This window comes from Erythranthe guttata, chromosome 4 (genome assembly GCF_056151865.1).
Source record: "Erythranthe guttata isolate IM_541 chromosome 4, IM_541, whole genome shotgun sequence".
In the NCBI taxonomy this organism is placed as follows: Eukaryota; Viridiplantae; Streptophyta; class Magnoliopsida; order Lamiales; family Phrymaceae; genus Erythranthe; species Erythranthe guttata.
The window spans coordinates 14179583-14195222 of record NC_142536.1 but is presented as its reverse complement, the minus strand read 5'-3'; the positions used below and the strand labels follow the sequence as shown (position 1 = coordinate 14195222).

The 15640-nt window shown below is 34.6% G+C and overlaps 3 protein-coding genes across 3 annotated transcripts; 1 reads left to right on the top strand and 2 right to left on the bottom strand.

The window, feature by feature from the left end:
• Positions 1 to 1670: 1670 nt before the first annotated feature.
• Positions 1671 to 3350, bottom strand: LOC148771207 (disease resistance protein At4g27190-like). The gene has a single exon (XM_088817535.1). The coding sequence runs from the start codon at positions 3348 to 3350 to the stop codon at positions 1671 to 1673; it is 1680 nt and encodes a 559-aa protein (XP_088673661.1).
• A 1304-nt stretch (positions 3351 to 4654) lies between these two features.
• Positions 4655 to 5902, top strand: LOC148771206 (disease resistance protein At4g27190-like). The gene has a single exon (XM_088817534.1). It carries the CDS (start codon positions 4655 to 4657, stop codon positions 5900 to 5902), a length of 1248 nt encoding a protein of 415 aa, XP_088673660.1.
• Positions 5903 to 5922: 20 nt separating this feature from the next.
• LOC148771205 (putative glycosyltransferase At3g07620) lies at positions 5923 to 8270 on the bottom strand. The gene is made up of 3 exons (XM_088816948.1): positions 8046 to 8270; positions 6899 to 7247; positions 5923 to 6472 (listed from the first exon to the last, which is right to left on the bottom strand). Exons 2-3 carry the CDS (start codon positions 7238 to 7240, stop codon positions 5927 to 5929), a joined length of 888 nt encoding a protein of 295 aa, XP_088673074.1. The 5' UTR covers positions 7241 to 7247; positions 8046 to 8270; the 3' UTR covers positions 5923 to 5926.
• Between the last annotated feature and the right edge of the window lie 7370 nt (positions 8271 to 15640).

Sequence of the window (15640 nt, the reverse complement as noted above, 5' to 3'; positions counted from 1 at the left end):
TATAGTGATCATTTTTACTAAACGTTGTCCCTCTAAGATATTATTTTGGAGTTTATTGTAATTACTACTCCTCTGAAAATTGCAACTGCATGTTTCCCCCTGTCATAAAAAAATTAGCAAATACCCCCTTGTATTTATTTTTAGATAGCATAATCGACCCATTTCCTTTTTTCCGGTTGACCGGTTGTGAAAAGACAGAAATACCCTGGGGAGGTTTCTGCAAAAAGAACTTGGGGACCAAATTGAATTACTGAAAATTTATAGAAATTTAATCAAATAATAAATTAGGGGATTGAATTATAATTTTCCGGAAAATAAATATTTATAAAAATGTGGGGCTGAAAACACTATTTTGGAGCCAAATTAAAATTTAAAATTATTTTGGAACTGAAAAATAATTAGAAATGTAAATTACTATTATAATTATTCGTTTAATAATATTAAGTACAAATATTAAGACATATACAAAGAAAATTCTTATACAAATAAACATAAATCGAATTGAATTTAAATATAAATAATCCAAAACTTTGGATCAAATTGCAATTTTATAAAATTTCTTTAACAAAGGAAAATAACACGTTTTTTATGGAAAAAAAAAGATAAAAAAGCATCGTCTTCCCCAAATTTCTTAATCCCATTGAAATTGCCACCACCACCACCGGCAATCACCTCGTTATGCCGTCGCCAACTTCACCTCACTGCAGAAATTGAGGTCCTGGTGAGCTTTGTCGGAACTCGGAAATGAGTTTGCAGGTGATGGAGTGGAGTAAAATTGACGAAGAGGAGAGTTTGTGGGGCACCACAAACTCGATTATGCCGTGAGAGAGTGGTGGCGGTTTAGTGTCCCCTGCCGTGGCCGATGGTGGGGAACGGTGGTGGTTGGTTTTGTTTGAGAACATTAAATATTATTTAATTTCTTTTTCAATTTATTACTTATTAAAACAAAAGAAAAAAAACACGATTTGGGACGACGGGGCTTTCGCCTTTGAGTAATAAATACAGAGGGTTATTTGCTAATTTTTTTATACAGAGGGAAAATGCATAGTTGCAATTTTCACAGCGATAGGAAATGCAATAAACTCTATTATTTTGTTGTCCGTTGCCCACTGCAAAAATTGGATTTTAGGGCATAAAACAATATTTTAAAGGAGGGTCGTCTCGTTTTTTATTTTTCTTGGGGAATGTACGTTTTATAAAATTTTAATCGGGCGAAGTGCATTTTGTCCATTAAAATTTTTAAAATTGTAAAAGGTCATACGATATGGATCAATATTTTAAAGTCGTTGACCGGGGTTGGTGGCCTATTGGATAGTGTATTCTCTTATGTTTTTAACACTATTTGAAGTCCTAGTTACAATTAAACCTCTATAAATTAATACAATCGAGACTAGAAAAATTCTATTAATTTAGTAAATTATTAAATTATCGAGTTAATAATTTAATATATTTTTATCGAATCGGAACCGAGATAAATTATTATTTAATCGAGGTTATTAATTTATCGAGGTTCTACTGCAATAGTTATTACACCCATAGGCCATATGTGTAATGTTGAAAAGCAATGAAATTCTATTAAAAGCTCGAAAATCTAACTGATGAATTAGAAAAATACGAAAAGCTATGGAAAAGTTATTACACCCATATTTCAAACTGCATATCTTCACAGTTTAATAGAAAACTTGAGATGAACTCTCGAACGTAACCAACGGTTGTACGAGATTCTTGTGCGAAGGATGGTCCCACTCCAACGATTCCCACCATTCTTCCTCGTCTTCGCCTAGCTTGATTCCCTTTAGAGTCGTCGGAGCAGAATAAATTAATCCATCGTCAATGACATCATCATCTCTAGGAAAATACAACGGCACTTTCTTTAACAACAAACAGCTCGCTAAACTAATCATATGAATCGAATCGCAAACCATCGTCGCGTTGCATATGCTTCTCAATCTTGGCAACTTGTATAGCTCTAACCATTTCAATTTCGGAAGCGAGATTGTGAGAATATTTCCCCCTCCTTCTTCTTCATCTTCTATTATCTCTTCAATATCCGAACATTTCTTAATTGAGAGTGTCTCTAGGTTTGGAAATTCCGAAGCTGGTAACCCTAGCTTCTTCATTTTGTTACAATCGGAAATCCAAAGAGATTTAAGAGACGAAAATCGAGGCGGTCCCACAAATGCACCTTCTACATTTTGCTTGTGAATCACACCCGTAAAATCCGGCAGGTCGGCTAGAGTAACGTGTTCGAGAGCTACTGAATGTCGATCGTTTTTCAGAATACATTCTATTTTTCCACACTTCTTAATTTCCAACGTGTGAAGCGAACTTGGAATTTCGAAGCCATCCGAAAAGCAGTTGCTCAAACCATCGCACTCGTAAAATTTTAGGAATCCAATTCCGTTTGGCAATATAATAATCATTTCTTCATCGGAAAAATCTGTTTTGAAGAAAACCACACTAGTATAGCCCATGCACTCAACAGAGTCTGCATAGTCGTCTTCTTCTTCATCGCCAAGATGCTCGTTTCCCACTTCGATACAATAGCTTACAGAGTGCACCCTATTTTCTCGAGATTTAACGAACCGATTAAAATCGCGCACGTTTCTCACTCGCCCTTCGAACTCCTCAAGTTGTTGCAAACACTCGATGTCTTGTATCGGTGCCACCACTTCGTACGGAATATGGAGACATTGAAGTTTTTCGAGATTCGGTAGTAAGCCGGTTGGGAAAATCTCCAACTTATTATACACGTTTTTCATCGACAAGAATTTGAGATTGACGAGTTTTTCCATTCCACGAGGCACTTCCTTGATTGATGTATGCGAAAGGTCTAGATGTGTTAGTTCCTTCATCTTTCCTAAATAGGGCACGTACACGAGACTCGCGCAATTTTCGAGGATTAAAGGTTTAATTCTCTCCAAGTTAGATAAAGAGTCGGGCAACACCTCGATATCGGTTTCGGATAAATTAAGAGTGCGTAAGCTACGCATTTGTGAGAAAAACGAATCCGCTATAGAACGCAAGTGTAGATTCCTCTGTAAAAGCAACGTCGAAAGATTAGGACAATTAGGAGATACTCCAATCGGAATTTCGTTTATGTCGTTATGCATCAAAGAAATTGTCTCGAGATCTTTTGACCATAATTCTGCGTTCGGAATTTCCTTCAAAATACAATGGCCACCTATTACTTTAGTTTTACCCTCGGTAATCTTTAGGGCGACGGTTCTTACTAGATCGTGCATCTTCACACTATCACACTCATCAACAACACGAGTACTTTCGAGTAAGCGAAGATCACTCACTAATTTATCGAGTATGGAATGGCCTTTTTCGAATTGTGATTTCATACTCGTTCTTCCGTCCACAAATTCTTCTAAAATGAAATTCTTGATCAATTCGCTTCGTGGGATTTTATGATCTTGTGGATACAAAGAGCAACACAAGAAGCAAAGCCGTAACATCGGATCCAATCGATCGATATTGTATTTAATAATTTTAAAATGAAATTTAATCATAACTGAAAATTGTTGTCCTGTTTTCTTAGACATTTCTATTTTCTATGCAACATAGTCAAATGAATCAATCCAAATATGCCTACTATAAGGAAGAAGGTCAAAGTATATCTTTATTGAAAAATCGAAGAAAAATCCGTCTCGTTAGAAGTTAGAAAAAACCTGCTATGAAAAAGATCAGGAAAAAAGAAAGAGGATTGTAACCTATATAGATGATTAATTTTTTTATTTTTTTATTCTTTTTCGAAGTTTCGAAACCACATCAGGTTCAAATTGGTTTTTTTTTTATTTAGGAACTCCTAAATCTAATCGTCAACCTACATTTGTTAACTAATTCGTAAATAAATTGATTGAAACGAAGTAAGTTACTTAAAATTACCGTAACTGAGGGTCGTAAATGAAGGATTGAATGTCAGAGAGTTTAGATGTTTTGAAATTTATAGAACTTATAATCTTGCAATTATGATTAATAACAAAACTTAGCATTAACCAAATGTTAATATATTAGCTTGAAACTTCTGGAAGAAAAAGAGACAGTTTTGTTATTTGTTCAGATTTTATCTCTGTTTATTAAGACAAAACACATTTTTCAACACTTGTAATAATCTCTGAAACAACATCCTAAGAAAGTGAAATGCCCAAAATAAAATAACCTAATAAAAAAAAAAAACAAACTTGTGTTACCTGAAAGCTTTTGTAGCAGCAGGTTCCTCAACAGAAGAGAAATCCACACAAGAAAAAAGAGGATGAAATTGTTTTTTTGTATATATTTCGATAGTTTTATGAACTCAGAAAATGTCAACGCCTATGGAATCGAACCACATCTGGGTTTAGATGATGAACAGAAAAGCATATAATAGAAAAAAAAAAAAAAGTTTGTTTTTGATTAATTTTAGGGTAAAATACACTTTGCACCCTTGTACTATGGAATAGGACGCATTCACCCCCAAAAAAAAACACTTATTTTTTTATTCTTGAAGCTTACTGTTGTTGATTTTGAATTTGGAACAGTAAGTTCTTGAAGCTTACTGTTGTTGATTTTTTTTATTTTAGTCTTTTATTTTTATTTTATCTGTTTCACATTACTATTGTGTTGGAATACACGCTTGCATTACATAGCAGATTCATTTTTTTCAAAAATGCATGGCCTACGCACTCTTGATTTGTCTCACACTGAGATCAAGGAGTTGCCAAATTCTGTATTTGACTTAGCGAGCCTCATGGCCTTGATCCTCGGAGATTGCAGTAGTCTTGTATGTATTTCCAACTTGGAAAAGCTGAAGGAACTAAGGGAGCTCGACCTCTCGTTTACACCAATCATCAGGGAAGTGCCTCAAGGACTGGAAAAACTAGTCAATCTCGAATTCTTGTCAATGAGAAATTTCTATCGGTGGGAGATTTTCCCCACGGATTTTCTAGTCCATCTCAGAAAGCTCAAGTGTCTCTATCTTCCGTATTATGTAGAGGCACCCATTGGAGAAATCGAGATGTTGAAAGAGATGGAGGAGTTTGAGGGGCGATTCAAAGATGTTCCTGATTTTGATCGATTTATTCAGTCTCAAAAGACTAAGGGGTACGCAGTTACCTATCGTATACAAGTCGGGAAGGTAAATTTTGAAGCGTTTAAAAACGATATGAACTTCAGCAGTGTGATGTTTAGATCGACAGACTTCAAGACAATAGAGGAGAGAGAAGTGGTTATATTGGCAAGCGACACCCAACAACTAACATTCGGCGTGTGTAAGGGCTTAAGCAAGTGCCTTTCGGATGACTTCAACATTCCCAGTTCTCTTCACATCTTTGAAATCTTTTTTTGCGACGGAATAGAAAGCATCCTTAAAGACGAGCAATTGATCATGTTTTCTTCTCTTAGAAGGCTTTGTATTTCTTACTGTAACAAGATGAAGAAGCTGGGGCTGCGTGGGTCGGGTTTCCCATACCTTGAAGAACTCCGTATTAAAGGCTGTCCAGATGTAGAAGTGATAATACAAGCAGTGGCGTCAGAAGATGACGAAAATCTCGATCTCCCAAAGTTGAGAAGGTTAGAGATACGTGATCTGCCGAAACTCAAGAACATCTGTGAGGCAAAGATGATGTGCGGTTCCATTGAGAAAATTGAGTTATGGGGATGTCCGTTATTGAAGAAGTTGCCGTTGCATTTTCCCGGAGAACTTGTCGATGGACAAATGAATTATTCTCCTCCGCCAGCTCTTAAGGAAATCAAGTTAATGGAAAACGAGAGAGAATGGTGGGAATCATTGGAGTGGGACCATCCTTCACACGGAAATCTCCTACAGCCATTCCTTACATTTGAGGAGTCAATCAAGGTGAATCTTCCCCTTTTTTCTATTCCCGGAAAGTACTCAAGTACAACTGCTGCACTTTGAGAATATCTTTTAACTGACATGTTTTTAACTGCACTCAAGTACGTTTTTTACCCCTATTCTCGTCAAAATCGTCTTCAACTCTCCCAACTCTTTCACCGACACTCGGACAGTGAACTTGTCCCAATCGAGAACGTCGCTAAACGGCAAGACATAATCTTCGGATATCAAAACCGGCACACACTCCGCGTATATAGCCTCCACAACCCTAGGACTCGCCACCTCGTACCCGCTAGGGCACAGACAAAACTTGCTCCTCTCCATCATTTCCTTATAGGAGAAGGAATAATTTTCCGGCATATTTTCGAAGACTTTAATGTCGTCGTCTTTGTCTTTCCAATGTTGGAAGAGAGACGGCCTAATGAGTCCGTGTGATTTGCCTGCGAAGAACGCTAAAATCGTGCGGTTTGAAGATGATGTTGTTGTAAGTCCGGTGATGTTTCCTACTTTGAGATTGATCTCCGGAAATGAAATGTCTTTTCTAGGGTTGAAGAACTCGGAGGTGTTTGCGTTACACAAAAGTCTCATGGAAGTGAAGTATAAGTGGTGTTCGTACCATGTTGCTCGTGGACCCTGCATTTATCAAAATTTGGTCATGTTAGAACTAGCACGAAATTAAAGACATAAAATAGATGATACAAAAGTTTAGGAGAAAGCCCTATCGGAAGAAAATCACGGGCAAAAGAGGAGATAATTCACTACATCATAAAACAGTCATAAGGACGAGAATACAATGTAGACGAAAATCGGACTACTAATTAACCCTAATCAAAGTCCAAAATACAACATCTCATATTTTTTTAAGGTTACAAAATATTTTTTTGAGAAATAAAAAAATATGCAGAGGAATGACATATACATAATTGAATTTACTCAAAAAATACATGTACACGTTGTGCACGACACGCTAATTATAAATTTGGTCCTCCAAATTGACAAGTATTACTATTTTTTGCCCTCTAATTTGTCATATTTTTGTTTCTAGATGTAGGAACGTACCCAATCGTGGCACGAGAGCATGAAATGATCGGCGCCAAGACTCGTATTCCAATACGGATATTTGGTGGAAACAATACGAACGTAATCGCCGATAACTCGTTCTAGAACGGCCTTGTCACGCACGACAGGATCGAATAAGTGGTGAAGGATCATCACCACGCTAAAAGGGAGGAAATAGACATGTGCTTGATTAGGATCGTACGTTCGAAATCTTTTGCTCGATTCGATTAAGCCGAGAAAAATCCCTTCGGTCGAGTATATGTCCTTCGAAGGACCGTCGTGGAACAAAGGTGGCTCCCCTTCTTCGTACACATATATTTTGAACATGTTTTCCATTAGCATGTAACTCCTGCAAATATTATTCAAACATGTGTTTCTAATTCTATCCTTAAAGATTTCAACAAAGTAAAAACTAATACATGTGCATGAATAAGGAAAACGCACTTGAGGACTAAAGAATTGAAATAAATAATTTAATATTTGACCATCATGCTTCACTTATATAGTACTATAATGGTGGGACATCTTATGCATCCTATTAAACTATTGAGGACTAAAGTATTGAAAAAGTATTTTTTATATTTTACCACTCATGCTAAACGATTTAACAGAAAAGCTAGCCACTTTTAAAAACAATTATTTCTAATATTCCAACAATAAACAATTAAAGGTAAATTACGGTCAATCTGGAGGTAGGATCAGATAATATAAAATAAAAAAATAAAAAAATAAAAAAAAAAAGAAATCCTTATGTTTGGGTAATTACAATCACCCATTAACTATAAATCTTTTTACATGTCCCTTCTAAATTATGTGAAATATTCTCCAGTTTATATCCGTTTTACCTCATTCGAGCTCCACATTTTAAAACAAAATGATCATAATGTGTCAATTGACTTGTAAATATCAGATTGTGTTGCATCAGAAACTGCATTTTAGCACAAAACGAGTACAAACTAGAGAACAATTCCACAAAATCTAAAAGATTATGTTCAATTCGAGACCATAAGAGTGTACATGTAAGAAGATTCATAATTGAGGAGCCAAGTGATTGTAATTACCAAAAAAGAACTGGATTTTTTTCTTCATATATAATTTAACCTCACCTCAGGGGTAGACCGTAATTTACCGAACAAATAATGGTTACCTTTGAAAAACATAAGAATTCAAGTAGATTTCTAATGTAGTCAAGATCTTCTAATATTGGGGGAGGTGAATGGTGACTCTTAATAATCGCATCTTTAATTAACGCTCTAGCCTTAGCAAGACCTGCTTCAATTGTCTCCACTTTTTTGTCCCTCTCCTTTCCTCTTCTCAACACACTTATCTCTTTCAGTTCCTCCACTAAATTTGTCACTGCCTTCTGCATTTTGGGATTCTGCACATAAATTATTACACTAAGTAAAAAAATTATAGATACCATTCTTTTTTTGAAAATAAAAATAAATATGTGGGGTTTTATGAAAAATATAAAATATGACCAAAATACCCTTTCCGTTAATTTTCTCAAAATGACACATAATATGGCGGAAGAAAATAAATTTTTCGCATCGACGTATGAAGTACGAAAAACCACTATATATTTCCGGTCGAAGAAATTTGATCCACCAAAGAACGATTTCATCTCGTGTAAATTCGGTCTATACACATCCACCCCAAAATATACAAGAAAAATAGTTTTAAAAACTTACTTATATTTTTTTTCCCTAAAAAATACGAAACGGTCGAAACAAAACCAATATGCAAAAGGGATCCAAGAAAATGAAACACACATATAATTAAAAATAAAATAAAAAAGATCAAAATAAAGAGAAATTAAGTGATGAAAGTACTTATACAGTGAAGGTAGGGTAAAGGGCCATCATCTCAGGTTTCACCGGCGGCCTCGGCGGCGGAGAACGGTGGTCGGAGTCGGAAAACGAGAAGGAAGAAGAAGGGGTCCATGACCATGGTGAAAAAAAAGAAAGATTATTGGAAGTATTTGTGATTAGAGCCAACAAAGCAATAATAACTAAAGAAATGAAGACAAGTAGTTGAATGCATGGAGTTTTGTGGATTATAGCTCTAACACCACCCCTCATTTGCTGGATCTCACTGTGTGTACTGTGTGTATAGATACACATACATACATCTCACATGACTTTGTTTTTGTCAGTTACAAGTTAAATCCTAGGTGGTCGGCCATTGTAATAATAGGAGACTTCCAAATATAGAGGTTTTTTTTTTTCACCAACCAACCAATGGGTGGGAAAATTGGTATCAATTCTTATTTAATTTTTTGCCTTTTGCATCCGATTTGCAAATTAAATAGGATTTTTTTATTAATTCATTGCATCTATAAACGATTGAATTAGGATTTTTTTTTTTGTTATTAATTACATACGTTAACTTTACATATAATATTGAATGAAATATTAGGAGTCTCGGTTTACTATCTATTTGTTGGGAAAATTGGTTAAAAATTGAGTCATGAACAATTTTTTATCAAGGTTATTGTACGGTCTAATTGAGTATATAAATGAATTTTGGATTAGAACCAATTTTGTGGTGAATGAAAAAATTACTAGTCCAAAATATAAGGAAAGTGGGATTTGAGTTATCCCACATTGGAAAAGTAGAGAAGTACTGAGCTGTATATATATCAAAATATTGGGATGGGCCAAAAACATTAGGTCATGGGCTTTTAACCCATTGGGCCCTTATTACTCGAAGCCCATCTCGATTGGTCTGACTGGTCTGAATTGGTGCGGCCGAACCAATGCAAACCATTCGGCTCAACTCGAAATGGTGCAACCACTCCCAATTGGCTCAACTCGAAATGGTGCAACCATTCAAACAAAAGGTATCTTTTGCTCCAAAGGACACTACTTTTCGAACCTTATAAATAGACCATAACTTTCCCAAAATTCCTCACTTCAATCAAAAAAAAAATAAGCCTACTACATATTAAGCCTACCCTTCACAGATTCTCTCGAAAAGTTCTACACAAAGTACAGTTCGTCGTACTTGGGATTTGGAGTGCTCCTATTCCAAGTTTAGCCGTTGTATCTTGGGAGACGATTTCCATTTAATCCGTTAGCACCGTTGCGGGGAAATTTCGTCTTAAGGACAGAGTCAACTCGCCTCGGCTAATCTTTCCGTATTTTCACTAATTAATTTGTTCAACCAATTTACTAAATTCACTACCCGTTTTATGTATCGGGAACAACAATCTTAAGACGAAATCTTTGTGATTTAGTAAATTGTGTTTTCTGCACACGTTGGTAAACGAGATGGAGAAGAAGATAGTCTGCCAAAAATCAAGAAGTTACAAAATACAATTGGAGAAAGTTCATTTTCGGACAGAACATGAAGTCCACATTCTTTCCCATTTTCAAAGGTGTTAAAGTCCGAATATGGCAAATTAACATTTCACAGAAGTTGTAGATAATCAAGTTAGCTTTCCAGAACATGTTAAATCATCACAATCGGAGATCGTATGAGGAAGTTATGATGAAAACACGAAAGGGTGGCAGAACTGCCGATGCACCTTTTCATGAGAAATTACAACCGTTCGTGACCAATGCAACTCGTCGCATATTAACGCATCACCAATGTCCAATGCACGAAATTTTGGTGAAAGAGGACTGAATCGAAGATCAATAATGAGGTTTTATATTATTTTTGATTGATGAATATTATTTAATAATTTTTTCTGGTTCCATTGTAGGTGCAAATTTACAGCACACCTATTCCGACTTCGAGGCTTATTTTGATCATGATCCAGTCCGAATCTCAGAAAACGTAAAATATAAAAGTTGTAGAAAAGTTTGTTGGCTGTTCGTATCATATTGAATCAACAAAATCGGACTTCAGACGGAAGAGATATGAATAAATCATTCAGCACTGCCATAATATTGACACAATTTGGTGCTACCCACAAAATTTTAAATTGACGAACATATAATTTATCGGGTACGTTTTTTAATTATAAGATATCTATTTGTGAAATATATTGATAATGCTATATGATGGTGGATTATTGCATGATAGTTTAATTTTCTATGTGGAAGCATGGTAAACCATATACAATATATATGCTTAATGAATATTCATTATGTTTGTGTATGTACATAAATAATAGAAATATGTTTATCCTAAATAAAATAAAGTGATAGCGTATGTGCTAATTATTTGAATAAGTTTATCATAAACCGCATGATAAGTGCTATACTAATGACATTTCTCATGAAAATGCAATATAGTTTGATATGGGATTAACTTTCTCCCAATTTTCATTTGATGTGGAACTGTCCGGTTGATTGATTTTCGAATATGTGAGTACGTGATCTTATTAACGTTTTTTTTTTTGTCATGATCGATTAGACTTGTCTCGTATATTAAGTATGAGTTACTTAGTAAGAGGAATATTATTATACATATTATTATTTGCGTAAGCCATACTAATTCCTTAGAATTGTGTTATTGCATGGACATGCATTGATTACGTGCTATAGAATTTTTATCAATTCATTATGTTGGATATGAATTTATTTATGCCATGAAATATTATGTTCAAATTTGATGATCGTGTGTATACTATGTATATGTTGATATAATATGCTTGATATATTGTTTTTTTTCTATGATCACAACTAGTATGAAAGACGTGCTCACATGTCAAATATTATGTTTATTATAATATTGATGTACATATGTTTTATATATGAATCATACTACGGTTTAATTAAAAGCATGAATTGAAATAAAATAGAAAGAAAGAGAAGCTCAATTCATGAGAGCACATGAGTAGTTCTTGTCTCAAGAACATAAGAGAAGATCGAATTGTTGGTTCGATTTGATTTTTTTTTTTGATATCACATTTACAAGGTGATGATCTAAAATGTGAATGGATGAGATTGGATTTTTATTTTCAAACATCCGAAATAATTGTAAACAACAATGAATGCTTTGTTGAAATAAAATTCGAGCAATTTACTTAAGAGCTCGTTTTGTAGAATTAAATCGTTGGATTTGGCTGAATTTTGAACGGCAGTTTAGGACATACAATCCTAAATTATGAATGATTAAGATTAGAATTTATATATTCTAACTTTAATGTTGAATAGTGGAGATCAACCAACATTTTTAAAGATTAATATTCTCTTGTTTATTGACAAAATTTAAGTATCTTGACGAATTTTCTCTTTTGAGGAAAATGAAGAAATCTTACTATCTCATTTGTTGACAAGATTTAAGTATCTTGAGAAGATTTATCTTTTTGTGATTTCTTGAAATACATTTTTTTGTAATTAAATCATATTGGTGATCCAATATATTTCTCTAACTAAAAAAAGAAATGTATTTTGTTACAATGTGTATCCTTATTGATAAATAAAAAATAAGGATTTCAAAGCATTTAAATGCTATGTGAATGAAAGTTGGAAAATCCAACTTTGACAAATGAATTAAAAAATGAGTATTGAAACTCTTGGAAAAAGTTTATGGATATTATATTGATAAATTCTAGAATACATACTCTAGAATTTGTGGGGGTCTTTAGGCCCTAACCAGTAACCACATTAATATTTAGAAATGTGGGGGTGTTTAGGCCAAGGTAAAAAAGTACCTAAGTTAATATAAGGCCTAGTATAGTCAAGTGGATAAATATTGAATATATCTAATGATTATGCACGAGATAGTCACTCTTGATGCAAATTGACTATATTGTGTTTTCTTGTAAAATAAGAAAATAAATAAGTTCGTAATAAAAGAACTTATAAATGTGTAAGTGGTAAATCATCAAAGTGATGAACAACCAAGTTAATATATGTGTGAGTGGTAAATCATCAAAGTGATGAACAACCAAGATACAACAAGATGACAAATAAAATCAATATGTTTGATTTTGATTTGATTTTATAACTTATGAGTTATAAAATGAACAAAGGACAATTATTGAAATATTGTCTACATTGGAAGGATGTACGTTGAAGTTAGTTTGTCTTCTTCCAAGTAGTAAACCATTAAGGTTTAAATGGACTATTCAAAAGAAGGATTAATGGTGGTCCTATAAAGCTAAATTAGTAGCAATGGAATTTTTGGTTATTTATAACAAGATATTGGAGTCCGTTAAGTCCTTCTAAAGTAATATTTGATAAAATTGTGTTATCAAATAGTTCTCATAATAACGAGTGTGACCATTGTGTTTATATTAAAAGCACATGGAAGTGTATGTCCATAGACGACATTATAATCATGAGATAATGATCATGATATTAGTTTGAACGTTGAGAAAATATTGAAAATAGAAATAAAATTATGTTTGATGTCAAAAGACGAGGGTCTAGACGATGTAATCTTATAGATTAAAATCACTAAGACAAAGATAGTCATATTGAAAGTCTCATGTTGAGGCACTACTAGAAAAATTGATCTAGTTATCTAAAGACCAAGGGTTTACCTTGCAAAAAATAATGATGAACAATGGTTCAGTTACAAATATTTTTGGATAGTTTGGCAGCATAATGAATTGCAAACTAGTAAATATGTAATTCCAAAATAAATAATCATTCAATGATATTATAAGGGTTCTTAGGTAATCTAAGTATCGCCTTTAAATGGATTACATTAAAGAAAATATCCAATTGTATTAGGAAAGTACATTGGATGTAAAGAGTCCACTAAGATTATGTATCTTGGAAATCCTCAAACAAAATTGAATAGCTCGATTCATGGTCGAATTCGAATGTATAACTTGAGATAAGGATTATAAAAGAAGTTGAATAAACTTCATAAAATTATTGGAGGATGTTCCGTGTTGGACTAAGTCGGTGTCTACAATTATGAATAAATCGTGATAACCAATCGGTTACGTTAAGGGCACAAACGACATGTATAATGGCAAGTATCGATACACTCGTACACATAAGACCATTGGGCAATTGATCTCAAAATAAATAATATAACATTGATTATGAAAATCAATGGTTAATAGCGGATCCGCGACTAAAAGTCAACTAAAGAGATCAAACATATTGCCTATCTAGGGGAATGGGATTAAAACCCATAAATTAAGGACAATCTTGGTGGTAACCCAACCATGCTGACTGGAGATCCCAAGAACTGGTTCAAAAGGGACAACTAAGCTAAGAAAGTTCAGTTGAGCACTAAGGAACTCATTCCTAACTCATTCCCGCGAAAGATAATAGTGCTACCTGCAGAGAGGGTAAAGGATAAGCGAAAGCTTTTAATGATTCCAAAACCTTATAAGAAAAGGTGAGGTATTGGCAGGATACCTTTAATAGGAGATCACCTATGTAAGTGTATGAAGTGAGGGCCGCTTCAAAAACTTGACAAACACTTATGAATCCAAGATGTGTGTCCATGGCCAAAACGGACACAATCATGAGAACTAAGGAAATGTGAGAATAGTATTGTGTGGGTTGCATTGTCTTGGTTTACACGAACGGCTGACAGTTCAAGACATCGCGTTCACTACTCAGCCTAGTAAATCCGATGTAACTCCACTACGGAAGGTTCAAAGCTATATGCTACCTATCCCGATGCAATACTATTCGCGGGAACTCTAGAGAGAATCGACGCCCTCGTTTTCATTCATGTGGGGGATTGTTGGGAAAATTGGTTAAAAATTGAGTCATGAACAATTTTTTATCAAGGTTATTGTACGGTCTAATTGAGTATATAAATGAATTTTGGATTAGAACCAATTTTGTGGTGAATGAAAAAATTACTAGTCCAAAATATAAGGAAAGTGGGATTTGAGTTATCCCACATTGGAAAAGTAGAGAAGTACTGAGCTGTATATATATCAAAATATTGGGATGGGCCAAAAACATTAGGTCATGGGCTTTTAACCCATTGGGCCCTTATTACTCGAAGCCCATCTCGATTGGTCTGACTGGTCTGAATTGGTGCGGCCGAACCAATGCAAACCATTCGGCTCAACTCGAAATGGTGCAACCACTCCCAATTGGCTCAACTCGAAATGGTGCAACCATTCAAACAAAAGGTATCTTTTGCTCCAAAGGACACTACTTTTCGAACCTTATAAATAGACCATAACTTTCCCAAAATTCCTCACTTCAATCAAAAAAAAAATAAGCCTACTACATATTAAGCCTACCCTTCACAGATTCTCTCGAAAAGTTCTACACAAAGTACAGTTCGTCGTACTTGGGATTTGGAGTGCTCCTATTCCAAGTTTAGCCGTTGTATCTTGGGAGACGATTTCCATTTAATCCGTTAGCACCGTTGCGGGGAAATTTCGTCTTAAGGACAGAGTCAACTCGCCTCGGCTAATCTTTCCGTATTTTCACTAATTAATTTGTTCAACCAATTTACTAAATTCACTACCCGTTTTATGTATCGGGAACAACACTATTACACCACGGTTTTATCGTAGCTCGAGAGTCTTGCGAGCTACAATATGAATTGATTGGGATAATTACATTTTTAGTCTTTATATTATACACGAAAATCGATTTTAGTCCCTAATTTATTTTGGCCATGAAATCAATTCTTAAATAAACCATTTTTTTACACTTTCAGTCAGCTCTTTGATCTTGGGAGTTTGTTCGACGGAAAAAGACACGTGTGAACACGTGACAGTGCACTTGAACCCCCCTTTATTTTACCTATATTATTTATTTTTCCCTAATATCACATTTTCTTACGAAACTCCTGGTTCCCTACCTCATTTCTATGGGATCGCTGAGCTCTGAAGGTGGAAAAAATCGACAT

Coding starts and splice junctions, on each gene's coding strand:
- LOC148771207 (XM_088817535.1), bottom strand. CDS start 3,350: ATGAAATCACAATTCGAAAAAGGCCATTCCATACTCGATAAATTAGTG.
- LOC148771205 (XM_088816948.1), bottom strand. CDS start 7,240: ATGCTAATGGAAAACATGTTCAAAATATATGTGTACGAAGAAGGGGAG. Junction 6,473..6,898: donor TGCTCTCGTGCCACGATTGG/GTACGTTCCTAC, acceptor TGATAAATGCAG/GGTCCACGAGCAACATGGTA.
- LOC148771206 (XM_088817534.1), top strand. CDS start 4,655: ATGCATGGCCTACGCACTCTTGATTTGTCTCACACTGAGATCAAGGAG.